This window comes from Saccostrea cucullata, unplaced genomic scaffold (assembly GCF_032062105.1).
Source record: "Saccostrea cucullata isolate Sc308-1 unplaced genomic scaffold, CSIRO_AGI_Scuc_v1 ctg285, whole genome shotgun sequence".
NCBI lineage: Eukaryota > Metazoa > Mollusca > Bivalvia > Ostreida > Ostreidae > Saccostrea > Saccostrea cuccullata.
The window spans coordinates 234,647-261,033 of record NW_026930592.1 but is presented as its reverse complement, the minus strand read 5'-3'; the positions used below and the strand labels follow the sequence as shown (position 1 = coordinate 261,033).

General features: G+C 34.3%; 4 protein-coding genes across 5 annotated transcripts; 3 read left to right on the top strand and 1 right to left on the bottom strand.

Annotated features, from left to right (window-relative positions):
* Window positions 1–610: 610 nt before the first annotated feature.
* LOC134229210 (uncharacterized) lies at window positions 611–3,294 on the bottom strand. Of its 2 annotated transcripts, none has more exons than XM_062710916.1 (2): window positions 3,263–3,294; window positions 611–2,441 (listed from the first exon to the last, which is right to left on the bottom strand). In XM_062710916.1, the coding sequence occupies exon 2, from the start codon at window positions 2,425–2,427 to the stop codon at window positions 919–921; it is 1,509 nt and encodes a 502-aa protein (XP_062566900.1). In that variant the 5' UTR covers window positions 2,428–2,441; window positions 3,263–3,294; the 3' UTR covers window positions 611–918. The 2 variants fall into 2 exon arrangements, with proteins under 2 accessions (XP_062566900.1, XP_062566899.1); XM_062710915.1 differs by lacking the exon at window positions 3,263–3,294 and adding an exon at window positions 2,853–3,256 and having other exon boundaries at window positions 612–2,441.
* Window positions 3,295–3,481: 187 nt separating this feature from the next.
* On the top strand, window positions 3,482–16,747 carry LOC134229209 (short transient receptor potential channel 4-associated protein-like). The gene is given in 24 exon segments (XM_062710914.1): window positions 3,482–3,662; window positions 7,587–7,709; window positions 7,893–8,006; window positions 8,096–8,156; window positions 8,458–8,534; window positions 8,663–8,822; window positions 9,330–9,440; window positions 9,566–9,628; window positions 9,777–9,839; window positions 10,044–10,098; window positions 10,100–10,161; window positions 11,566–11,699; window positions 12,162–12,241; window positions 12,347–12,407; window positions 12,513–12,571; window positions 12,717–12,772; window positions 12,896–12,941; window positions 13,272–13,446; window positions 13,852–13,992; window positions 14,250–14,361; window positions 14,517–14,626; window positions 14,796–14,944; window positions 15,130–15,196; window positions 15,634–16,747. Coding segments are annotated over 24 exon segments (2,307 nt in total). The 5' UTR covers window positions 3,482–3,560; the 3' UTR covers window positions 15,760–16,747.
* A 5,019-nt stretch (window positions 16,748–21,766) lies between these two features.
* On the top strand, window positions 21,767–23,996 carry LOC134229183 (uncharacterized). The gene is made up of 2 exons (XM_062710887.1): window positions 21,767–22,170; window positions 23,764–23,996. Exons 1-2 carry the CDS (start codon window positions 21,873–21,875, stop codon window positions 23,994–23,996), a joined length of 531 nt encoding a protein of 176 aa, XP_062566871.1. The 5' UTR covers window positions 21,767–21,872.
* A 318-nt stretch (window positions 23,997–24,314) lies between these two features.
* On the top strand, window positions 24,315–26,135 carry LOC134229189 (retinol-binding protein 4-B-like). The gene is made up of 2 exons (XM_062710893.1): window positions 24,315–25,445; window positions 25,590–26,135. Exons 1-2 carry the CDS (start codon window positions 25,178–25,180, stop codon window positions 25,955–25,957), a joined length of 636 nt encoding a protein of 211 aa, XP_062566877.1. The 5' UTR covers window positions 24,315–25,177; the 3' UTR covers window positions 25,958–26,135.
* Window positions 26,136–26,387: the final 252 nt, after the last annotated feature.

The following is a 26,387-nucleotide window of genomic DNA, read 5'->3' as shown; positions in this document are numbered from 1 at the left end:
TCCAATGGCGGATACACTTATATGAAGAGAAGCATACTTTTAGCTTACTATGTCACTAGCCGACATTCCTTTGCTCTGTCTGGAACATTTACGTAATATTAACCGAAAGACTAAGTATTCTGAAGCAAGCTTGTTCTTTTATATAGTTGGTCTACAAGCACATGTACTTTTGTCTGATCTTTGAAAGGAAGTAAAGTTTGAAAGCGACAATCTGAATCAAACATGCATAAAACAATAAAAAAAAACTTTGCTTTTATACTTGTTAAAATTGCGTATCGGACAATCTTCAGACTTAACTGTTTTAACATGTTTTTTCCTGCCATGTAAGCAAATAAAGATCTGACAGACGACCTAATCATTTCTTTTATGTCCTGATCAAGGGGGTGAAAATACACGTATACTAACAGTTTTAAACAGAACTTCAACTCTTTAAGTCAATATTTATACCTCATAAATACCTTGAAATCTTTGTTACGTTTTCGAAAGGGTAAAGTAATAAGATTAAATTTCCATTGATTAAAAGATAGTTCTGTTTATTTCCGTTAAAGATCGAATAGCATTTAAACCGAATTTTTTAACCATGCCTTGCGAACCATAGATATTCATCCTCGGGTATAAGTGATGGCCTATTAAAATTCCACAACGTGCGAATATTGAGGAATTTTCTCTTCTTAATATTGAAAATAGCAATTTCTCTAATGCTATATTTCGTGTAACATTAAAACTTTTATCAAAATTTTCACCTCTCAAGCAGGTGCGTGCTTAATATTATTCAATGTGTCATAAATGCTCGAATACAACATAAGACTTCATGCTGATTCATTAATAATTTTATAAAATACGAGTATCTGTAAATAGAGACGAACATAGAATTCAATTCAATTTGTCTTTTCCACTAGGAATAATTTGCAGTTGTTTCTATAACCACCTGTTGATAGTAGTTCCCACTTCTAAACGTTTACCAGCAATTTCAGGCAGAAGTCCAGAAAAGGAATGCTTTTTGCTCGAAGATTTCTCCTTGCCCCCTAGACTAGAATAGCTCTGGACCCCCTCTGACGGGGGCTGTTCTGAGAGGGGGAGTGAAGCAGTTTCACACACAGAAGGGGGAGCAGAGTGAGTGACCTTACCGCCCCCTCCCGTCGTCCGCCTCTGGCCTTTATTGCCAGTTAGAGTATTGAACAGTGATTGTTTAGTTGTTTCTATTGCCATTTTGTAAGAGTTAAGAGCTTTTTCGAGATCTGGACTAGCAATTTGAAAATTGTCAGGAATAGAAGGAACACTGATTGATGCCGCATCACTTCCGGTAGAATTAGTGTACCGTAGTTGGTTGTTTTTAGATTTCTTTGACTCCGCGGCGATTAATCTCTGAGAGGGCGTAACTCTTTCCACAGGCTTTAATTCGCCCCTCTCCATCGGTTTCAGCTCCGCTCTCTCAAGTTGTTTTAACTCTCCTCTTCGAGCCACAGATCTTACTGTCATTGTCTCTGTCGCGTTTTGTCCGTCTTTCTTCTTAATGGGCGAATTTCTCGAAGATACGTCTTTGCCTTTCGTCTGAAGCAAAAGTTTTGATATGTCCGTGACTTCGTGCGATTTTCTTAGCTTTGAATCACGTCTCAATTCTTCATTTAGAACAGTTATCCTTGAAGAGATTTTGTCGATGTTCAAGTCACTAGAGGCATTGTTTAGCGTATCTGAATTATTGTTCATTTCGTGTTTGCAGTCGCTTATGTAGTCTCGATTAGATTTTGGTGCCTCCAATTGCACACTAGGAACACGAATACTCTCAACATGTTCTACCTTAATGTCGCTTGGTGTAACACTTGCGGTATTATCTTGCACTTTTTCTAAGACAATCGATTGCTGTCGACGGTTGTGGTTGTGAAACTTTACTTCCAAATCCCTTCTCAAATTCCGCTTCATCTCCTTATTGTGTCTTTTATTTTGCCAGTGCATAGAAACTATCTCCGGGTGTTTTTTGTTTATAGTGTACCACTCTCTTCTGTCACGATAGTCCAGTATTTTCACCGTCCTGTAATAGGCATTGTTTGTGACGTAACGGTACGTCCCCTGTTCTACGTTGGCTTTCCAGCCTGGAACAGGGAACGTGTCAAAATCTTCACCCACACATTTGACGGATATGTTACTTTCCGACTCCTCAACTTTATTAACGTCACGGTTCTGACGTTTGATGACGTTAGAGACAGCGGAGGTCGGCACATACCGCGGGAATGGTACTGTATTCTTCCAAGCGCTGACAGCCTCATTCCAGTCGCTGTGTGCAGTTTTCTTCTGAGCTGTATTATCCAGCGGATTACATCTATCACTTTGTTCAATCAGCGCATTTGTGTAGTTTCGGTCATTATCATAATGATTGTCAAAGGAATCAGATTCAGAGTAAAAATCTTTGAAAATGTTTACAAATGTCATCTTCTTGTGACTCCCTGTAATAAATTAAATGAAACCATTAAAATTTAAATCAGCCTCTGGCCCATAGCAATGTAATCAATTTCTGTGACTGCTCTCTTGATCATCTTTGAAAACTTGCGCAAGAGAATTTAATTGTAAGTCCATTGGTGTGTATTGATTTTACATGGCACAGATCTTCAGTAAGCTCAGAATTTGACACCTTTAGATTTAAATCTTTTAAGCATTAACTAATCTGTGTAACACTGACATGAAATTTCCTGTCGTGTAAATCAAAACTCAATGTCTTTGAAATTATCAATGTTGAAACTATAATTAAAATTCTTTTCCACACTGCAGCAGTGTAGTATGTGTTTCAAAATGGAAGAAATCAATGATTTCAGTTCACAATGTAAACCATTGTTAAATATCATGTTGAATCATCTTACCTCATTACTTGGAATCAAAACCGTATCATGCCCTCACAAATTTTTAATCCTATCAAATTAAATTCGATGGCATCTCAGTGCCAATCCATCGTAGACTGCTAATTCTAAGTAAGGTCGAATCTTATTCGATGCACAGAATGACACTCGCACACAAACTGTATCCACAAATATTCAATTTGTGAATGTTTAAACACTTTCTATGATTTGTAATCATAACAGTATTTTTTACATTCGAGTTTTTAACACTTGTGGGCGTCTGCACCAGAGCAGAGGGAACACGCACTATCGCTACCCTTATTTGTTTTCGAGTAATTTATTTTAAAAAATTTAAATGTCTATTTTTAAAAAAGAAAAAAAAAAGGTACTCTGAAGCGCTTGACCTCACCGTGGCAACTAAAAATACACTGTACCTTTTAAACTGGTCCTCAACGTAAACTATTACGTTAAACGCTTATATCAATACAAAGTAGTGTTTTTATTTCTAAAGAGTTAATTAAGTAGATCTACTGATTTTTTTTAAATCTTGAATATTTTGTTTTATCATTTTCCTTTCAGACAAAGACGTAAATAAAGCAAATTGAAAAATTAATTGACAGCAATGATGTAAGGGGCAGAAGAAAAACAGGAAATGTATCTCACACATGCGCAGATGAATTTACCGCCGATCTTCTCAAGCACTGAAGCTCGAGGAAAACAAGGAAAGAAACCATGAATCGCCAGAAACTTAGAAAGGGTATTGTTCGATCTTCGGTATTTTTAGCCAGTCAACATTGGCAGTATTCAGAAAACGGCTTTCATCGTATAAACCAGGTATATTCGATTTTCAACATTTTGGCACAAATGTGACTTTCATTATTTTCACCTTCATTTCGGGTAGTCTAGCTATTCGATCTATTTCTTTTGCAGTGTGTTTCAATAAATTTGAAACATTTTTAAATGAATTTCAAAGAACTGGTTTTAAAGCTACTGAAGTAGTATGTGCCCAGAATGTTTTGATTGCTATTTCGAATATATGCGTATGCACTTGACTGATTGTTTTTTTTTCTAATTTTGATCTGTAAAATGCAAACAAAAGCTAATAGTGATATAAGGAAAATAATTCAAACTTATTTGATTTCAGTTAGTACTAGGAAAATTTCCAGTTTTTGTAGCTTTATAGACATAGACACCTGATGAAGTGGTTAAACAGGTTGGGACCATTCGCCCAAATGGGATATAATAGTCCGTTTGGGATATAATATCCCAAATGGGCTATAAATTTACAGTACAAAAATTGAAAAATTTTTATTTTGGCAATAAATATCATAAATCTGCATCAAAACACTTAAAAAGGAATAACTTTTGGTGAGCAAGTTTTTCTGCAACCTTACAGTTTGTAAGATTGATCCCCAAGAAGTTAAGGAACTTTCGAGGGATCTATCTCCTAAACAATGGGCATATGGGAAAACTTATCAACCAAACGTTATGCCTTTTTATGTGTCCTGATGCGGATTTATGATATATATTGCCAAAATAAAAATTTTCAATTTTTGCACTGTAAATTTATAGCCCATTTGCCAAACGGACTATTATATCCCATTTGGGCGATTGGTCCCAACCTGTTAAACAAATGCCTCTGATAATTTTCATTAGAAAACTTATAGAAGTTGGCCCAAGGAATTCCAATAAGCATTCTCAGGATATTTCATCACGATAAACAAAGTAGTAGTTGACGGCCTCCTGTTTTCTACCTGTGAGTGAAAATTAGGTTAACAGACGCAAATTTATAATTACAAAAAAAATCTAATTTTGGAAAAAATGGAAAAGGCGTTTGTCATTGCTGAACATACATACATAATCCATTGTTTGAAATAACCTTGCCCCCGACCGGACTAGCTGCAGAACTGTAGCTCTCTGCTTGACAAAATTTGAAAAGATAAAGCAGATCGAGAACTTCAGATCCAAGTGTTGTAAAACCCTTCGATTTACGCCGACAATTTTTTGTCGCTCACTATGGATATTTTTTCATGTATTTTATACTTTCCCCAGCTTTTAAAATCATTTTAAATGGTATTTAATGATTAATCATACATTCAACTTCAATTCCTGATCATTTACTTACCTCTCAACAGCTAACAAATGGCTGTTTGTGGATACAGACGTCGAAATGGAACTCTTTTAAACCGACATTATAAAACTATATACAGGACTGTTTCGGACTGTTAAAAGGTAAACAAAGTACATGTATCAAATATAAGAGTTAAATATATGAATTATTATGGGATACCATTCTAAGAGCCAGAGAAAGCTTAAACTATATGAAATAAATACCTAAAGTAGCGACACAAAATTGTCTGCGTAAATCGACGGTTTTTACATGCTTGGATCTGTAGCTCTCTACTTTATCTGTCTGAATTTTCTCAAGCTGAGAGCTACAGTCAGTTCTGCAGCTACGACCGGACGAGACGCACAAATTTTGCCATGGGCGAACAGATTTGCACATTTAGACACACGACTGGATGTGTTAAAATTTCCCTTAAATTTAATTATAAAATTCATATATTTGAAAAATCTTTCTCAGATCATCTGATAGTGTCAATAGCAAAGTGCAATAGATAAAAGGGGTAGAATTTGTTAGCCTGTAGATTCAGAATTGACGTTATGGTGGTCTGGCCTCATTCACATTATCGCTATAAATAAATTTATAAAAGACTATTACTTTCTGGGACTAGAGGATTTTTGGTAGGGCTGACAACTTGCTCTAGCAGTCAGCCCTGCATGTCTAGCTAATTTTACGGTGAGTTTCAAACACTGCATAAGGTACAGGGCTCTAGATTCTCTATATCTGGGGCCGATATTCCGCCCCGTTCCCAATCCAAAAAAGGTACGTTTTTTCCCAAAAGAAAGGTGTAAATTTCCCAATTTCCATTGCAAAATATTAATTAAAAAATAAAAGTCCTGAAACTTGATCGCAAAAAAAAAAAACAAAACAAAACACACTTGCAAATGAAAGTGAAACAAACTACTTCTATGTACGACTATTAATTAGTTCGCGGCAAATGCATTTGTAAACTGGTTCGGGGAAATGTGTAACTATGAGTGCAGAGTATCTTGTCATGTTCATTGTTTTAACAGAAATGTGTAAGCCTATGAGTGCAGAAAATTTAGGTTGGGTCGGTAAAAAAATCTTGTCATGAAAATCTAAATTAAGAGGTAAACATGGTCCAAACAAATGTCCTTTATTTTTGTTAATTTTTATATATTACAAAAATAGACATTTCATTTAAATATTAGTCAGCTGATCATCAAACTTGCACCATTGAAAGTGCATATTAAATTTAAGAATTTTTTTTGATACATACAAGTCAAATATGAAGGAAAAAAATACATGCTTGTACGGAAAATTATAAATAGTTAACATGGCATTTAACAATAAGTTAGATTTCACAGTCTCACCATCCTCTCAATCTCAGTATCATAATGGTATGGATTTAAAGGAAAAAAAGTCAATGTTGTCCCATGTGATCGAGACTGTCGGCATGTTCAGTCTCACGCTGTATTGGTAAGCAATGTTGTCCACGTGATCCAGGAAATTCGGGATTATGTAACTGGCGACTGTCACTCAGAAAGACAAATAACTGCAATATCAACACTCAAAGATAGTTATGACAGAGCTAATGTACTTTCATAAATAGCCTACATAGCCATACTTGTTCTGTTTAAGTGTTTATTCAAAACCAGAGTTAAATTGATGACAAAATGCTAGGAAAGCAAAATTTGAGGATTTTTTCAATGAATGTTGGTCATCTAACATCTCCCAAAATGACGATATTTTTCCCAATTTGAACGGCCCCAGTCCCAAAAAGTGGTGTGAGAGCCCTGAGGTAACTGTTGAATACTGTCGGTGTCAAAATTTCATATTGTGTTGTCTATTTATTCAACTTCAAAATATATTTTTTTATTTACTTTTTCTTACCATAAGATTTACAAGGTTGAAGGACCCTATACTACAGGCATTTTATTGCCTAGTTAGGAATTGATCATTTTCAAGATTATAATATTTTATAATGTAACAATACTTTTGTGTTTCCAGAATAAGAGAGTTCCATATTAAAGAAATTCAGATACCTGATTTAAAGCCTTAAATTATTTATAATTTTCTTTCAATCAAATTTATGACTTCAAAAAATGATTTCTTTATCAATTGTTCAAGTGTTGTTCAAAGTAAGTAGTTATAACAAATGTCATTTTGTATAACAGCTCCACCTTAGCAGAAATGACATTTTGAAAGCCGAAAATTCTACTTCAGATATTGTAATTTTTTTTTCCTCATTTAAAAAAATATCATTCTGTTGATTTTTGAAATTGAAAAATCAGGTTTGTGGGAAAAAATAATTTTAACATTAAAAATATTTGTCCAGGAAAGTAACTCCTGTTCCTCTAGAATCAAAATTGGCAAGATTAGACATCTGTGCTTGATTTTCAAATATATATAATGATGACATGTACATGATAAATGAAACTGAAAAAAAAAATAAGACCTAAGAATTCTTTTGTAATGAAAATGATATTTACATAATAAAAAAAAATCGTCCAGTCGATTTTTTGTAATACAGTTTTAAAAAAACACACATTTTGTTAAAATTAAAGAGAGAAAAAATAAGAAATTGGGTAAGATCGTGAGGAACTACACAAAATTTTAATTGGATTTTATATGGAACACTTATTAAGAGTCTTTTACAAATTATTTTAAAGCTACCAGAACACATTGTGGAAGACATTGGAGATGGATCGGGTGTACCAGAAGTTATTGTAGAGTTAGATCAGTACAGCGCACAAATGAACGGGGAAGATGATGTGTGCATGGAAAATCTAAAGGTAAATTTCAGACTAAGATCAATACAGTATATCATACACGTGCTAGATTGTAATTCACTGTATTAAATAGATAAATGAAGCTTTTGAATAATAATTGAGAATAATAATTATTCATTTCTTTAATTTTAATGACCATTTTAAAAAAGGTTATTAGATTGTAATTGTCACAAATCTCTTAAATAGACATTGCTGGGGAATTTGATGAATTTTGAGCCACGAAGAAGTCAGGATGATGCCACGGCAGATGAAGAACAAAACAAATACGCTGCTCAGTTCCTGCAGCATGGAGGAGTGGAGGTAAACAGGAAATTATTCAATTGCTTTCAGACTTTGAATGTGTCTTTAATCAGATTTTTTTTTTGCATCATTTATTCTGTAAATTGTAGGTCTTGATAAGGATTCTGATGTTCAACACCCTCTTCCCTCAGTCAAGCAAGAAGCCTAAAGGTGAGATGGATTAAATCTTCCTGTTGACATTTCCTTGTTTTGAGGAGCTTTTTACAAAGATACAATGGATTGTGTGAACATGCTCTCAATAGGTGGTTTTACAATTGCTGTTCAAAAAGTATTAAGACATTAACTCAGAAAGAGAGAAAAAAATCATTCAATTTGACACATTTTATCAAGAGCAAATATAATAAATGTACAAAGTTTCTTGTTCATAGTCCGTTGGATAAGTCTTAGTGAAATTATTTAACTAACTTACATTCGTTTGCCTAGTAAAAACTCTCCAGCTTTATTTTATCAGTAGGGTATTGTGAAGCAGAAGTAGTCCTCAGGATTAAAAGTTTGGTTCTGGAAATCCTGACCAAGTTTCATGTCACTGTAAGTATCATATTATCTACACAATGCCGTAAAATGTAAGACATTAAAATTATTTTTGGAAAGAGGAGACAATGTAACTTTGAGTATTTCAGGAGTGTTTTTGTTATTTTTGACTGATTTTTTTTAAGTCCATTGGGGAACAAGTGACCGCTATCCTGATGGCAGACGATGAGGTTCTAAATTATGTGTTCACTCTGTTAGCACACCAGAAAACATTTATCAATGCCTGTCAGCTGATTGAAGACATGCTACAATCCAGGAGGGAGGTCCTAGATCTTCACAGAATCAGTAAGTCTAAATCAAATTCCTACAGGAGGGAGGTCTTGGATATCCACAGAATCAGTAAGTCTAAATCAAACTCCCACAGGAGGGAGGTCCTAGATCTTCACAGAATCAGTAAGTCTCAATCAAACTCCTCCAGGAGGGAGGTTCTAGATCTTCACAGAATCAGTAAGTCTAAATCAACGTTCTAAAGGAGGGAGGTCTTAGATATCCACAGAATCAGTAAGTCTAAATCAAACTCCTACAGGAGGGAGGTCCTAGATCTTCACAGAATCAGTGAGTGTAATCCAAGTCTTTCTTTGAGTGTTGTTTATCATGAAATAAAGCAATACACTATTTATAGAAAAGGAACACCAGGGGTCAAAAATAATTTGAATATACTAATCAAATTTTGACATCAAGTATGCAGAAGGAAAGTTTGGAAACAGATTTACATCATGCATGATTATATTCTCATGCTGTGTTTAAAATTAGAGAGGTTGTACTCAAGACGTAATGATAATGTTTTTGTAGAGAATATTCGCCCCTTGATCCAATCATTGACTGACCAGCAGCTGGCTAACTTCTGTCGCATACTTGCTGTTGCTATATCAGATCTAGATATCTACGAAAACAAATCCTCATGTAAGTATCCTCAATGTCATCAGAGAAATCTGCGTATTTTATCGTTTATTTCAATTTATTTCATTAATTAAGGTGCTGAAAATGTCAAACTTGCAATGTTTCAATCACTTGGTCTTTTGTTGTAGTATTTGCACAGAACAAACAGAAGAGAACAAAGGGATTTGTAAATGTTAGAGACATCAATCAAGGTAGTTTTCATTTTAAAGATTTTGGAATGTTAGTTTGAATACAGTTGTCTCATGTAGAGTAAATCTTGTTTCATTTTCTACATAGGAATGGATTTAATTTACTAAAATTGTGTAAAAATGTTAATACATGTATTTCTTTTCTTTACAGAGCTACTTTTAGGAATTCCTGAGTTGCTTCCTCGACTTGTCAACTTAGCAGTATCGAGAGACTGTAAGTTTCAGAGATTTTCACAAAGTTTGTTATTATTTAAAATTGTATTAGTGCAATTGAATAAAGGTGTTTAGAGAAGTATGTTTCTCTGTGGTTTGAGAAAAAGATATTTTAATTCAAACATCAACTTAACATCCTGAAATCTGTCCTTAACTTTGCTGAAACATGAACCAGTATATACATTATACTGTGTTTATTTTACAGACACTCCCCGGTACAGAGGAATGGTCAGTGAGCTGGACTGTTGGATGGAGTGGATGTCAAATGGCTGAGGAAATGTACGACAGTCCCTCAATGGATGACTTAGAGGACTTTATTGGAGGTACAATATAATTATTGTATTATATTGACCCAAACAGGTCATTCTAAACATTCCTAAGTAAAGTTTTGATCTTGTATTGTGGCCCATCTAATTCTGAACAGAACACAGCAGATTTATGTATACAAATTCAAATCACTATACATGTATAGAGAAGATGCTTACAGATTTATTTAAATGTTTCTGTAATGATAGCTTTCACAATCCATTTAGCACTCAAATAAGGTTGCATCTTTTCTAATTAATTACAGAAGGCAGGGTTGCAAATAACCACTCGCCCACTCGCAAATGCGAGTAAATTTTCCTGTGGGCGACCAGCTCTTGAGAATATTATCGCCCACATGGCGAGTAAGAATTTTAACCTTTTCCAGAATTGATCGTAAAAATGGTTCAACTATCCAATGTACTTTCGTTTTCATATCCCAGGCGGATTTTTCTGTGTTTGATCATTCAGCTGATTCCATTTTTCAAATAAAATGTTTTACGGTGTGACCGTTGGGGCGAGCGCAGTTGTACCATCAAAAACACTTGACACTTCGAACGTCAAAGTTTGTTATTATTTAAAATTGTCGGAGCTTAGTGCAATTAGAACTAGTGCAATTTTTGTCGGAAAACATTGCAGAGTTATTTCTTGTTTCTTTGGATTTCTACAAACTGAAAGTCTGATATATGCTTTACGTTATTATTTATTTATTTATTCGGCAATATTCGCGCAAAGGACATTGGGTAGTGCAGGAATTCTGAATGTTGCACAGTATAAATTTGGCTGTGTTTGTACAGATTTCAGTCCGAATTTCCTCGGTTCTTACACGTTAGTCTATTGAGCTAGCTTCGCGAGCGTGGACTGCTGCGCTCGCTATTAATTGTAGCTTTATTTGTGATACAAAATATGTGAATATATTCAACGTTTACCTTAAATTTAAAGAGTAATCATTATTGAGGACTTTTTTCTGCTGCTATAGGCAGCCATATATTGGGTGTCCATGTAAATATAACACCTGGTTAATTCAGTCAGGTATGTTTGGCATTTATAAAAAAAAAACGACATACATGTAAAGTTATTTGGGAATGTTACAAGTATTTTTTAAGCCTAATTCAAAATACATGCTGAAACAAACACAAAAGAAACAGAATTGAATTGAATGATAACAAATTCAACATTTAGTAGTGTAAAAGTCTAGGAAAAATTTGAAAAGAAATAATGAAATACTATAGCCATAAATGTTTCTGTAATGATAAGATTTTTTACAATCCATTTAGCACTAAAATAAAAATTTGGAAGTTGGGGGCATCTTCTTAAATGTTAATTACAGCAGAAGGATTGCAACTTTATGTGATTTATGCTATTCACACACTGAAAGTTGTCATTGTTGTAGAGTGCTGTGTATACGGATGATTTTATTACAGGTATATCAGAGCCCACTACTGCTGGAGGTCCTATGAATCAACAACAAGGACTGAAGATAACAGAGGAGCTGGTACAGAGGGTGGAGGTGGTCTATGTACTGGGACTGTTCCTTTTAGGAAAACACAGAAAAAAGGTATATACATCCATGCTATCATTCTTGCCAATTGACTTGCTTTTCAGTAGTCACACTTACAAAAATCACATCATTACCTATCACCACTGATCATTCCTGGGGTCTTCATTATTTCTTGCAAAACTATACACCAACACCCCAACAGCAACCCCATCCTCCCTGCACACCCACACACAAATTATGCTTCCAATCAATCATTACTAGGAGCTCAAGTAGCTGTTTTTGAAAGTGAGAAAAGATTTACTGAAGAAACATGTATATAATATATTTTGTGAATTTTGTATCATTCACAATTGATTAAAATTGTAAAATGATAAATCTCTGTTTTGAAGAGTCTTCTATCAACACTATTATAAAAAATGGGCTTCATTTGTGTTGTTTATAAACTTAAAAAAAAATTCAGATTTTTCCGTGGATGATACGCATGATCTTTCATTAAATGTTGCTAAATGTTATTCTTAGGTTCAAAGAAAGTTGGCAGAGTTGAAGTTAGCTCCAGGGTTGAGTGAGTTGTTTGACCAGTTCATCTGGAAATGTCAAGTGTAAGTAAACAAATTGTGTTCAAAAAATTGTCCATTAGTGTATTTATGTATGTAGTAAAAAAAAAAAAGTTCAAGAAATTTATGTTTGTCCCTTTATATTAACAGAAGCAGATACAGTAGTCGTCATCGCCTGAGGGGACATAATGCGGCGTGTGAATGCAGTCCTGTAAGATTTTGTCGTATACTGATCATTCTTTTTTTAATATCTGCCTTATTCTTCATGATGTAAAATGTTAGATTGTAGCTAAATAGATCTGTATTGATTTTTCAGGAAGTAGCTCTGAAGATCCAGTTCCTTAGATTGGTCCACAGCTTTTGTGATCACTCAGAGTAAGTCAGCTGTTTTGATTAAGTCTTTGAATTTTTCCTGATAATTGAATCAAATATCCCAGCTTATAATGCTTGATTTTCTTCTGTTCAACACATCACAGGCAGAGATGTAAAGTTGATTTATCCCTTCCTTTATCTCTTTCAGCTACAAGCACCTGCTCCTGTCTAAGAATGAGTTAAATGAAGTTGTCAGAATTAATAGTGAGTTTTCAGTTTTCAACCATTTGTTAACCTGTCAAATTATTTTTACCCAACGTGAATTAAATATCTATGTATTGTTAGTAAGATAATATTCTTAACATTTCCATGTGATTTTTTCTTCAGCCAAAGCAGGATCTCTAGCACTGTCTAATCTTTCCTCTGTAAACAAGTAAGTTACTTTTATGTTTCGTCATTAAATACCTGTTTTCAGTATTTAATAAATAAATATAGAGGAAATTCTAAATCAATAATTTTTTTTCATATTTACTGTTAAAGAAGAAGAAAGACTTCCTGAAGGGTTATTTCAGGTCAAAGACCTACTTTCAGTGATTGGGGTTCATTAACTCTATTACTTTCAATAAAATATTTTTATATATTCAGTGTATTAAATGCTTTTCATTTAAATGACCAGTTTAAAAAGTACTGATTCTATTTATAGACAGTTGATGTGTAAGGGCAGTAAAGGGCTACTGACAAAAAGTACTGATTCTATTTATAGACAGTTGATGTGTAAGGGCAGTAAAGGGCTACTGACAAAAATTGTGGAGGTGATGAAGAAGGAACCAACGACATCCACATTCCGATTCTGGCTGGCCCGAGCGGTGGAGAGCTATCTCCGTGGTAACACGTCCTACTGTGATCAAGTGTTTCTGATGAGGCGTGGCCTCCTACAGGTAAATTATCTGTCTGGGTTTTATAAATAAACACATTTACACTGGGTATCTGTCAGGGTTTTATAAATAAACACATTTACACTGGGTGTCTGTCAGGGTTTTATAAGTAAACACATATACACTGGGTATGTAGGGGGGAAACAAACAAAACAAATGTCAAAGTGTCAGGTATTCTTGCTGGAACTTGATTTCATCCTTGTACAACTACAACTTCAACTACAAAGAAGTTGTTATAAAGTATGTTGAAATGTCCTTTGAAGCAATTGGATATTTAAGAAAAGGATTCATAGAATGTAGAGTAGAAGTAAGTGCATTTATACAATGTTTATAATGTATTTATGATATATGTAGCATAAAAGATTATACATTGTTTATGTATTGATCAAATCAACTTTCTTTTTTCAGCACGTAGCCTCCAACATTGTGGAACATGAAATCAGACACAAAGAGATTCTGCAAAGTAGTTTTGATTTACTTGGAGAGCTAATTAAATTTAATGTAGAAGCTTTCAGAACTTTTGAAGAAATTCTGCACACCCAGCCAAATGTATGTATATCTTTCCAATGATTATAAACTAATAAAGGACATAGCGTAGTTGACTATTCCCTACGTTGTCTTGTTCATGAAAATTTCATGCAAAATCTTGCAAATGCTTAAGAGTTTTCATCAAAATCACCACCAAAAAAAGTTTAATTTTTGAAATACCTTAAATGTTTTAAAGTTAACTGAGAGCAAATATAAGGTTTAACAATAAGTTGTCAATGTGCTGTGAAGACTACTAGAGTACTCTCGTTGTTTTGCAGTTTGACAAATTCATCAACACAGTCAACAGAAACCTAGTGGACTCCAACATGTTTATACGTAGTCTGGTTCTCTCCCTTGAACACCTGATGAATGAAGAAACAGCATTCATGGGTAAGACTCATATACACTGCAATAAGGGCTTAAATATTTTCTTGTCATAAATAAATATTTGGATTTTGTGATCAATATAATTGTGACTGAACTGATTCTATTAAGTTTTATGACTGAAGGTATGAGGTTTTCATAAACATTTGATTATAATACAGATTATGCCAAGAAAGAGAACAAGTTATTGATGTACATTGGTGACTTCAACAGACAGCTGGACTATCTGTACAAACTCATCAAAATTATCAATGTCCAAAACCTCACACAGGTATTCAGGTTTCCTATTTGAGAACAGCTGTTAAAAGTATGGATAATGTGTTGCATTATGTACCTTATTGAATGAGCTATCTGCAAAATCGATTAAATTCTACATCAAGTTCTGTTGAGTTGAATGACTTGCAAGGTTGAAAACTACTAATTGCTTTTATTTAATGTAGGAAAATGTGAGTTGCCTGAACACGACCTTGGTGTTCTTGATGTTCGCCAATCGTAAGAATGCCCTGCCGAGGTACCTCCAGGCACTGAGAGACGAGAAGGAGGATGTGATGGAAGTCAGTGGAGCCGCCAACCTCCTCCGCAACTTCAGGTGTGTAACTCATTACTTACCTAAAACTGTAGTTAGCTCCAAGTCTTAAACCAGTCAAAAGATTATTGTGTACATTATATGACTTGTCACTAGTTGAATGCATTTAATAAACATTAAGCAAAAAAAAGGATTTTAACATCAGTTTTGATGTAATATTGGACTCAGATCTTTTGTTTTGCTTTCAGGGAGCTTTTGGTTTTCTGGCAGGATCATTACCTTCACAAAGACAAAGACTGCAGTGCTCTGGAGAAGGTAAACTATAGCTTGTTTTGTTGGGGAATTGTATGTACATGTGTAAACTTTGTCATTGAACTTAATGATTAAAAACATACACTTTTACAGAAGATCTTTGAAAATTTCTATATCAGAAGTGACATTGGTTTGCATCAGGAAAGATTGAACTGAATAGACATAATATATGCATCTTAAAAAAGCTTGAAAATATTTGGCAACAGGATCTTTCTTGGTCGTTTTTTATATGAATTGACATGTAATGTTTCAGAGTATAGAAATGCTTCAATATGATAATGACAGAGTTGATAAGATTCTAAGAGTTTATTTGCAGTATTTTCGAGTTTCGAAATTGGATCTATAAATGAAATGTGTACCAAAATTGTACTTAAAATGCTTATTCAGATAATGCTTAATATATATTGTTGATGTTATTTGATTGGTATGTATTATTTCAGAGTTCCCGAATAAGTTTTGACTACTGGAAGTCTACAGTATGTACTCTAGTCACAACAGACAAAAACGATAAGTGTGGAATCCTTCATTATGTTCAGGAACCAATGAAGTGTGACCGACCTAATTAATCATTGGACTGTGACAAACCTCTTCATTCTTGGTTGTCCTGGGACAGACTGTATGGGCATTAGGACCACTTTGTACAGAATGTCTTCTCACTGGAAGGCTCTTATGCGGGTAATTAGAGTCAAGTGTCAAAAGTTGCTTCATTTGTGCAATTAGTTTCATTTCGGTTTAACCTTGTGCAATGACATAGGGAGACAGACACCTGGATGGAAGCATGTGCAATATTCGGACCACATGGTGGTGCAAGTTGTGTGTTGAATGATCAAAACTGGTTCTTCATCTTATGAAACCCAGCCCAGTTTGTGTGAGAGAAATGATCTTCCTTTTTCTGTTGGCCATGACTGATTGTGAAATTTTTCATGTATTTTCAACTGTTGGATGTGATGAGTAAATAGCAAGAATGGATTTTTTGAAGTAACACAATGTGTTCATTTTTTTGTGATTTGAAGACACTTTGAGTGATGGGTAATCTCTTCCTTTGAAGAAACAGGATGGAATCAGGTTATTTTATTCCTGTCCTACAAGTGAAAGGAAGAAGGGTTTCAATGCTTTTAAAAAAATGTTTTAGCTTTTAAAATTATATTATTCAAATGCTTGTGGAACTGTTGTGTTTCAAAGCTAAGAGCATTCTTATTTCTTGTGTTTCTCAATTTCAGTTGTTGTAAATGATATATGTCTTAATTTATTCACACATGTATGTATATTTCTGCACAAAATATTTTGTGAGTGAGAAGTGTATAAAATTCTAGATATTTATTGAGTGATTGAGTAGCTTGTATGATTGTGTTTGTTTTACAAGTATTTCATCACCAACTGTATATTTTTTGCATTTTTTCATATATTTTTATTCAGTTTTGTTGCAATGTAAATTTCCTGGTACCGGTAATATGTAAAAAATAACAGGAACTTGTATTTTGGATGCAGTATGGAAATGGAATTTCTAATAAAAAATTAAACCTGTAGATCACTAAGCAAAAGAAGATTTCAAAATTTTTTTTTTGCAATGAGTTAAATCCAATCTCAGATTTTGTTATATATTTTGATCATTTTTCTCCGTCCATCATTTGATTTTGGAATCTTACTTAAATTCTTGTCATGTACATTTACACCATCATTACTTTCTCCCATGTTATCATCATTATTTGTGCCAAAAGCCAAGAAATCTCCAGTGTATGGGAGGGGTGTGAGAGACTGCCTGATTAGACTGTGAATCTGCTTAGTGTGTGCTGTGATAAAAGGATGTAAAAACAAAACCTTCAGAGGTCAAGTATTTACTTTATATTTCATATGGTTCTGAAGGAGTTGCTGTAAAATATGTGAATTAACAAATTTTTAATAACCATGATAACAATGTACGTGTATATTGATGTCTTTATATAGAAATGATAATTACAGAATTATTGTCTGCAATTGCAATAATCTGCTACAGAACAGAGTAATTCTTTTTGTTTGAGTTATCTCCCCCCTCATTGTTACAAGCATATCATCATACCATTCCGTCATTGTAGTGAAGCCTCTACATTAGTTTGATCTCAGGTAATCTATTTGTCCTTTATGGACTGAAGTTTTTTTTCTTTCTTGGTAAATTGGTAAGGATTATGGTTGAAAATATATTATGTTATTTGTAAACTTGAACTTGGACTTAAGATGAGCTTTTTGGACCTATTTAAAGTATCAACAAATAGTCTGTAATACTTTAAATTAATACATTATTTATATGATGATTACAAATCTTTTGCATTACACCAAAGTAATATATGATATTGATAAAGATATTTTAGGTTATATTTTAATTTTCTTCATAGGCTAAATAAATCCATTAGCTGCATAATTTTAAGTATTTATATGTGTTTTTTTTAATATTATGATATGTTGTAATAATTTCATTGCATTGAGTATTTTTTTTTTAATATTACAGTATTGTGTCATGAAACACATTTCATTGCATGAAAGAATTTTGTAAGAAATACTTCATATAGGTGCATTAAGAATTATTCTTAAGACCTTTTTTTTCTGTGACATATTTTATTGTGATCTGATATAAAAGAATGCAATCGGCATTGAATGCTTTGTTCTTTAATATGTATTGTTTTTAATTGTAAAAATGTACTTTTGTAAATAAAATATTTATTGTTACAAAATTTTATCACTCCTTATTACATCATCACATCACTGAAGAACTTAAAAATACATGTATAAGATTTCTGTAAAAAAAAAAAAAAAAAAAAAAAAAAAAAAAAGGTTCTGAGTTGTAATAATCCATACCTCTCTACCAGTGTCAACGAAATTCATTGTATGTTCTTTCACTGTAAACCATCACTTGAAAGTGAGTTGAAACACAGTATGAATGAAAAGTTTATAACATCTGAACCTATTTATAGTAGTGCTAGTGGCCTAAGGTTTAATTCTCTTGTCTCAAACCAATGGTTAAGATTTATTCTTGTTTAGTCATTCATAGCTTACAACTGTGTACATGTATATTGGTTCTGACCTGTTCTACCCAGAGTACATTTGTACATGTATTTCTGGTCTGTCGAGAAATGCATTCTCCATAAAGCTTTTTCATAGACTTACTGAACTAGCCTACAGATCTGTAGCTCGATGGCCTGAAAAAATTGAACTGACTACAAGAGAACTACATTGCTATGGAAAGAACGTGTATGTTTACAACACCAAAAAAAGAAACCAGTTTCTCATTTTATTTCTCCATATATTTAAACCGCAATTTTAAAATATTGTGGAAAACATTTTGTCTTCCTATATTATTTTCTCACTATTTTTTGATCTTGACTATAGAGTTTGACCCTCATTTTTAAAACTTTTTACTTTGGCCATAACTTTTAAACAGAACTATTAGTTTTCATATTTCACAAGTGTATTCCTTATGACAAGGGGCTACTACGGGTAACAACAATTTTGACCTTGACCTTTGGAGTTTGACATGCATTTTAGAAAATTCAACCCTCGCCATTAGCTGCCATACGGATAATTATGTTTTACATCTTGTTTTTAAATAAATGACATGCAAAAGCCATAATTTATGTATAACCAAGAGCAAAACCTACTGACATGACTGTTGCACAGTTTGAACGAGAAGAAAACTTGAAAAACCTTGATTAAACAAAGTCGGTGATTACAATGCCTTTAAAGGTTTTTAGCTCACCTGAGCCGAAGGCTCAAGTGAGCTTTTCTGATCACATTTTGTCCGTCGTCCGTCCGTCTGTAAACTTTTCACATTTTCGACTTCTTCTCAAGAACCAGTGAGCCAATTGAGCACAAGGGGAGATCATCAAGAAAAGACAAAAATAGGGTGGGGTCATTAAAAAATCTTCTTCTCAAGAACCACTGGGCCAGAAAAGCTGTAACTTATGTGGAAGCATCCTGGGGTAGTGTAGATTCTAAATTGTAAAAATCATGACCCCCCGGGGATAGGGCGGGGTCACAATGGGGAATCAAACTTTTACATAGAAATATATAGGAAAAATCTTTAAAAATCTTCTTCTCAAGAACCACTGGGCCAGAAAAGCTGAAACTTATGTGGAAGCATCCTTAGGTAGTGCAGATTCTAAATTATTAAAATCATGACCCCGGGGGATAGGGCAGGGCCACAATAGAGAATCAAAGTTTTACAAAGAAATATCTAGGAAAAATCTTTGAAAATCTTCTACTCAAGAACCACTGGGCCAAAAAAGCTGAAACTTATGTGGAAGCATCCTTAGGTAGTGCAGATTCTAAATTGTTAAAATCATGACCCCCGGGGATAGGGCGGGGTCACAATGGGGAATCAAACTTTTACATAGAAATATATAGGAAAAATCTTTAAAAATCTTCTTCTCAAGAACCACTGGGCCAGAAAAGCTGAAACTTATGTGGAAGCATTCTTAGGTAGTGCAGATTCTAAATTGTTAAAATCATGACCCCGGGGGATAGGGCAGGGCCACAATAGAGAATCAAAGTTTTACATAGAAATATATTGGAAAAATCTTCTTCGCAAGAAACACTGGGCCAGAAAAGCAGAAACTTATGTGGAAGCATCCTGGGATAGTGTAGATTCTAAATTGTTCTAATCATGTCACCCCCGGGGGTAGGGTGGGGCCACAATGGGGAATCAAAGTTTTACTATGTTGAATCAAAGCATCCTATGGTAGTGTAGATTTCAAATTGTTTAAATTATGATCAGTTGGGTAGGGTGGGGTCACAATATGTATAACAAGGGGGAAATCTGGTAAAGAACGGAATGTTCAAAACTTCTCAGGTGAGCGATGTGGCCCATGGGCCTCTTGTTTTTAAGAACTAGGAAACTTAAATTTAAAAAAAACTTGACTCCCTCAAAGTGAGCCATAATCCCATTTTGAATACAACTGCATTGAAGAACTTTCACAACCTAACGTCACGTGTGCAATCAACGCAAGCCCGAACAAGATGTATTTGTGAAACACTGATGCCCCCATATGGCAACAAAGCAAAGGTTAAACTTTTCTTAAATGCAAATTTTATATATTGGTACCAAAAGTAGGGTATTTTCACTGGAATTACAATTGTAAAAATGAAAGTATGATAAGGTTAAAGTTTATTCGTAAGTAAATATGTAATCTTCAAGATCAATATCATAGATATCCAATGAAAGGTCTTGGCACAAAAGTTAACTATATAAAGTATTGAAGCCCTAGCTCTAACCGTTCAAAAGTTATGGCCAAGGTTAAAAAAATTTAAAAGTAGGTCAAACCCCAATGTCAAGTTCAAAGGTCTTGCTTTCAAATGAAAGGTCTTGTCACAAGGATTAAATATGTAAAGTATGAAAGCACTAGCCCTAACCCTTTCAAAATTATGCTCCAGGTTTGCTTTTTTGAAGTGGGTCAAATTCCAAGGTCAAGGGTCAAAGTTCTTGGTATCCAATGCAGGGTCTTTTCACAAGAATTACATAAGTGAAGTATGAGGTCACTAGCCCTTAGCGTTCAAAAGTTGTGGCCAAGGTTAAAGTTTTTTCATAAGTACAAAAATCTCCAAGGTCAAAAGGTCAAGATAATTGGTATCCAATGAAAGGTTTTGCCACATAGAACACAAATTTAAAGTATGGGAGCCGTAGCCCTAACCTTTCAAAAGTTATAGTCAAGGTTAAACATTTTTAAAAGTAGGTCAAACTCCAAGGTCAAAGATCTTGCTATAAAATGAAAGGTCTTGTCACAAGGATTATATATGCAAAGTATGAAAGCACTATCCCCAACCCTTTAAAAATTATGGTCCAGGTTTGCTTTTTTGAAGTGAGTCAAATTCCAAGGTAAACGGGTCAAAGTTCTTGGTATCCAATGAAGGGCATTTTCACAAGGATTACATATGTGAAGTATGAAATCCCTATCCCTTAGCGTTCAAAAGTTATGGCCAAGGTTAAAGTTTTTTCATAAGTACAGAAATCTCCAAGGTCAAAAGGTGAAGGTTGTTGGTATTCAATGAAAGGTCTTTCAACAAAGAGTACATACGTAAAGTATAAATGCTTTAGTATCTACTGTTCAAAAGATATGGCCAAAGTAAAAGTTTGAAATTTTTGTGTAAAAGTGGGTCAAACTCCAAGGTAAAGGTCAAAAGGTCAAATTTGGTGGTACCCAAAGAAAGGTCTTGTCACAAGGAATACACGTATGAAATATAAAAATCATAGCTCCACTAAATCAAAAGTTATTGGTAAGGTTAAAGTTTTTGCGGACAAAAAGACAAACAGACAGAGGGAGAGACAGACAGACAGAGAGACAGACAGACGGACGGACACGACAAAAACTAAATACCCCCGAAACTTCATTTACGGGGGCTTAAAAAGCTCATTAAATAACAAGATCTTAAGATAATTGATGAACTTTTTATTCACGTGCATTCTTCATAGCTAGTGATGTAACGACTCACTAACACTTACATGTATTTACATTCGTCAACACTGAAGGTCTGTTTCCTTCTCTCTGATTGATTGGGTATGCATCCTTGGACACAAAAGTAAAGAGTATATTCACCAGTCAACCAGTTTAATTGCGTGTATGTAATTATCAACATATCGGTCATTTCCCCTCTAATGCATAGACATACGAGAACAATTTTTGAAAGAAACCCTATTTAAAGCAATGCATTGTTTATGACGTGGATAGCATTTAGTTTGGAGGGAACCAACATGAAGGTTTTGCTAGTTTTTCTCCTTGTCCCGGTGGTTTTTGCCAACCCTGCCCCACCGGCCTGCTCACCCCCGCAGGTGTCCAGCATCCCCGTCCAGTCGGGGTTTGATTTCGACAGATTTTCAGACAATGGGTCCAAGTGGTACCTTGTCCTGTATAATAAGATGATTGCAGTCCCGGGATTGAATGTCCCACTCGACGAATCCAATGTCTTCTTCCGATTTTTCAGGAACAGTAGCACCGAATTGACTGGCAAAATGGGTGAGTTTACTGGCTTTATGATGTCTTGTTTTAGTGTCTTAAATTACCCATTGTTAAAATTTTCCTTCCTATAAGAGTAAAAAACTGAGGTTTATTTATCTGAAATAAAACAAGCAATGTAGCATATCTTGTCTGTTTGCCCTTTCACCGTCCATCACATTTTAGAGGCTACTGTAGCCAAAAACGTACGTCTTGAATATGCCCGACCTTGTCTCCTAGATGTGTAGTACAGATTAAAGACCTAAGGGACCGTGGGGGCTCCAATAAGGTGTTGAACAAATTAAGCATCAATCTTCATTAAACCTGAAGTTTTTCAAATAGCAGCAAATTAATCACGGTATTTCTTTAAAGTTGCATATGATTGACCATGCTATGCCTTGAAGAAGTGCAATAAGGCTTTGCAAATCTATTTTTGCCATAGGGAATTAAAGCGGAGTTCCTTACAAATGTACAAAGCTTGTCAAGTAAATTTTCTTGTACTTTTTAAAAAATTAAAAACTTTTTAAATGGAAAGTTGTTAAAACTTCAAAAAAAGCCAGATAGAACCAGATACAATATGTGTATATTCCCAATGCAAGGAGCTATACTTTTTGTGTTGACAAAACACATGCATACGTGGTTGGTTAAACCTATCAATCATGATTTGGATTCATTGTGGGACCTCTGTATTGTCTGAGTGTTGATAAGAGATACTTGTTTTTGGAGTAAGTCCATTTCCAATTGACTCTAAGTCCTTTGTTGACCAATCTTGTACTTATTTTGTATTGGATAATTTACCAGTCATGTAAGGTCCTTCTACACAACACTTATAATCTGTAGATGAATTATAAGAAAGCTATTTTCTGAATTTAAATTCTTATCTCTTTTTCTCTCACATAAAGTTTCCTTGGAGGCAATTCCAAAATTATTTTTCAAATGAAATTTAATATTAAGGGACATTCATAACTTATTTTTCCCGCTAAATTTATCTGTCTAAACATTCCAGAAGGAGGCTCATTCCTAAGTGGTTCTTCGTAGGCCAAATATGCATCTAAAGACATTGGATTAGGAGGGGGGAAATATGAACATGTATATGGTGCTGATTGTAACCTGCGTTTAAAAATAAGACAGTTCATTTTATTTATACAAAATTTTATTCACATAAGTGAATGGGATTGGGCAGCAGGCAAAGCCTATTTTAGCCCTCTCCCTACAAGGTCAAAATGAACACACAATATATAAATTTAAAAATAATCACTAGACAAACATAGTAACAAAAACAAAAGAACAAAAACAAAAGAGAAAAAAAACACCGTAGAAAGAGAGAAAAAAAAAACTTTTTTTTTTTACAATGAAATACATGTCACCTTGTTCAGTTATAAAGTGTTGGCATGAGTAACATACATTACAATTCAAATAAAACGTTTGGTTGCTGCGATGAAAACCAAAGCGATGTACTGCTTCAAATATTTGGAATTTCTAATATTTATTTTTATGAGACAGTTCATTCTTGTATAGATCTTGATAAATATTTTAACCATTTTTAAATATTTATGATGTCAATGCAGAGTCGCAGACGGATGTTTATTAAACATGTCAATTATTTGATTTCAGTGGGAAGAATCCGCCTGAATAAGTTAATTCCACCATTCTGTACCAGCCAGAAATCCAAGATCACTCAAAGCACGGTAGAGCCAGCCAAACTGCACCAGACTTTCAAAAACCCTTTCTCCAAGAAACCGTTATCCTTTCACTATTGGATCCTCCACACGGACTACAGTAATATGGCGGTGGTGTTCGCGTGCCAGAAGGAACTGGGGGACGCTGTTTTAAATGTTTACAGTTAAAAGCGTTAATGGACGGTATTGGTTATCTGTGGACCCTGTCCTTAAATTGGAAAACCATAGCACACACCGGTAGAAATGGGGAAAATAAACAAACTAGCGACTTCTGTGTGTCTGAAAAAGTTTAGAAAAGTTAATCACCAGTCACCTTGTTCAGGGAAATAAATTAATCCTTATCTAAAAACAACCCATGTACTCGATGAGGATTCCAAGTCCAATGTGCCATTGTAAAGCAAAAAGTCCTATTTCATACCATATTATATCTTTTATTTGTTTTTATCAAATCACGATAAAAGTTTAGAAAGAAATTCCACGAAGACAGATATATGTCTGGACTGTATTCGATGTTTCTTTTTCTTTTATAAACCATTTAATTTTACTTTAAGACTAAAGAAAAGCAAGAACCTGTGAAAGGTTGTATAGTTCATGTCTCTGTTTTTCTTTCTTCCGGATTTTCACATTGTATATGATTGATAAAGCAATTTGTTTATGGTATAGCTTAACCAACATATTTTGTAGACTCTGGAATGTTTTCAATGATTAAAGCTTTAGGATTTAGAATAGGCTCTAGTCTGTGTTTTAAGAAATTGTCTTACTATCATTATGGTAAAAAGAAGGATCAAGCTCTTTTTAAAACGGAAATAAGCCATGAGTCACATACTAAGTTTATTCAAGATCACACAGTTGGAATGTTGCAGATTTTATTAAAAGAAATAAAATATGTCAGAAAGGACAAATATAATAAATTGTACGCAGGAAACTGCTATATTTTTTTTTCAATATTAAATTCTTTGGTTACAGGACGAATTCATGGGCTGTTTTCTTAATACTTAAATATATTCTTTGCACGGAAAGAAGGTATATGTAATAGAGAGAGAGTTTAATGTTAGCAATATCAATTTCTGCTTAGACAAGAGAAAATACATGAAACTCTTGTCAAGAACACGTGTATCATTGTTCATGTAATGAAGAGATTCTGATTACAGATACTATATTTGTCGTTTTATGACTGTCGGCTAAATACAAGTGTCATAATGGCGGTCCCTGTCCACACGAGACCCCGTCTATCATTTTCACCCCGTGATGTCACAGGTCAAAATGACAAACTCGTCTGGAACCTCAGCTTTAAGAAAACCATATATTAGACCAGTGTGCTTCGAGTCAATATTCAGAAGAATATCACAATGGTCAGCTGGGTAGTTGTTCAGGTGTTTTTGCTTGCTGTCCACTTGGCCAAATTTGTCCGGAGCCACACACACTCCTGTCCACAAGTATCTAATATTCCTGTCCAGTCTGAGTTTGATTTCAATAGATTTTCGGGAGGACAAAAATGGAACCTTGTCCTGTACAACAAAATCATGCCTATTGAGGGATTAGAGATGCCGGTAGACAAATCTGATATCGCCTTTCTCTTTACTAGGAATGCTAGTGATGCACAGGTTGTCAGTATTGGTAAGTATGCTACCATACAGGGCTTTATTACTACAGGAGAAAATTATAAAGTCATACAGTTCAAATTGATCAGAATGAAATCGTTGTGTCCTCTTGCAATTATAAGATGAGGATTCCAGTAAATTGTTATCTTTTATTATATAGAGGGGAGAGTAAGTTTGGCGCCCTCTCTTGCATTCTGCCTGGACATCACGGGGTCTGTCAGCAATCTCCCGGGACATCCAGCCAAACTCCGACAATCTTACTACAACCCAATGACAAAGAAGATATTCAGCTTTAATTTCTGGGTTCTACACACGGATTACAAGAACTTGGCTGTAGTGTACGACTGTGAAAAGACTATGACGGACGGAACATGCAGTCCCGGCAATATTTATCTCTGGACTTTGTCCAGGGGAACTAAACACACGGTTGTGGAAAAGGCAAAAATCAAAGAATTGGGAGACGCAGTGTGTATGGATGTTTTGAATCTCCGTCAAGTGAAACATAATTCTACATGCCCAACAGTTTAATGGCAGAATTAAATTTTCTCGTTACCCTTTTGTGTGGATGTGTTTATCGTATAACCATGATTTTTACCTTAATCTTTGATCCCGTTATTTTGTTATGATTTTAAATAATGTATGTGTCTCATTTCAAATATCGTTATCAGGGTCATAATCATTGTTTTACAGTTGATCTGCACGTAGCACCACGTTTCAATTTAAGTGTATGTCATTTTTGCTTTGTATTTGATCAAAGATTTGGAATGACCTTTATTTATATTTATTATTTCAAAAGATCGAGGACATCATGAACAGTTTGTCACTGAAGTTGATATTTAATTTCGAAACCAAACTCTTGAAATACATTATTAACTTTATTTTTCAATTTTTTGAAAGAGAAAAAAGCAACAAGTAAGAGAGATTGTCGGACTGTCATCGGCAAATTTCTGGAGACATG

Bases quoted from the DNA above. Each gene is read 5' to 3' on its own strand.
- LOC134229189 (XM_062710893.1), top strand. From the start codon at position 25,178: ATGGTCAGCTGGGTAGTTGTTCAGGTGTTTTTGCTTGCTGTCCACTTG. The intron at 25,446-25,589 runs GTAAGTATGCTA...TTTATTATATAG, and splicing joins TGCACAGGTTGTCAGTATTG to AGGGGAGAGTAAGTTTGGCG.
- LOC134229183 (XM_062710887.1), top strand. From the start codon at position 21,873: ATGACGTGGATAGCATTTAGTTTGGAGGGAACCAACATGAAGGTTTTG. The intron at 22,171-23,763 runs GTGAGTTTACTG...ATTTGATTTCAG, and splicing joins CGAATTGACTGGCAAAATGG to TGGGAAGAATCCGCCTGAAT.
- LOC134229210 (XM_062710916.1), bottom strand. From the start codon at position 2,427: ATGACATTTGTAAACATTTTCAAAGATTTTTACTCTGAATCTGATTCC.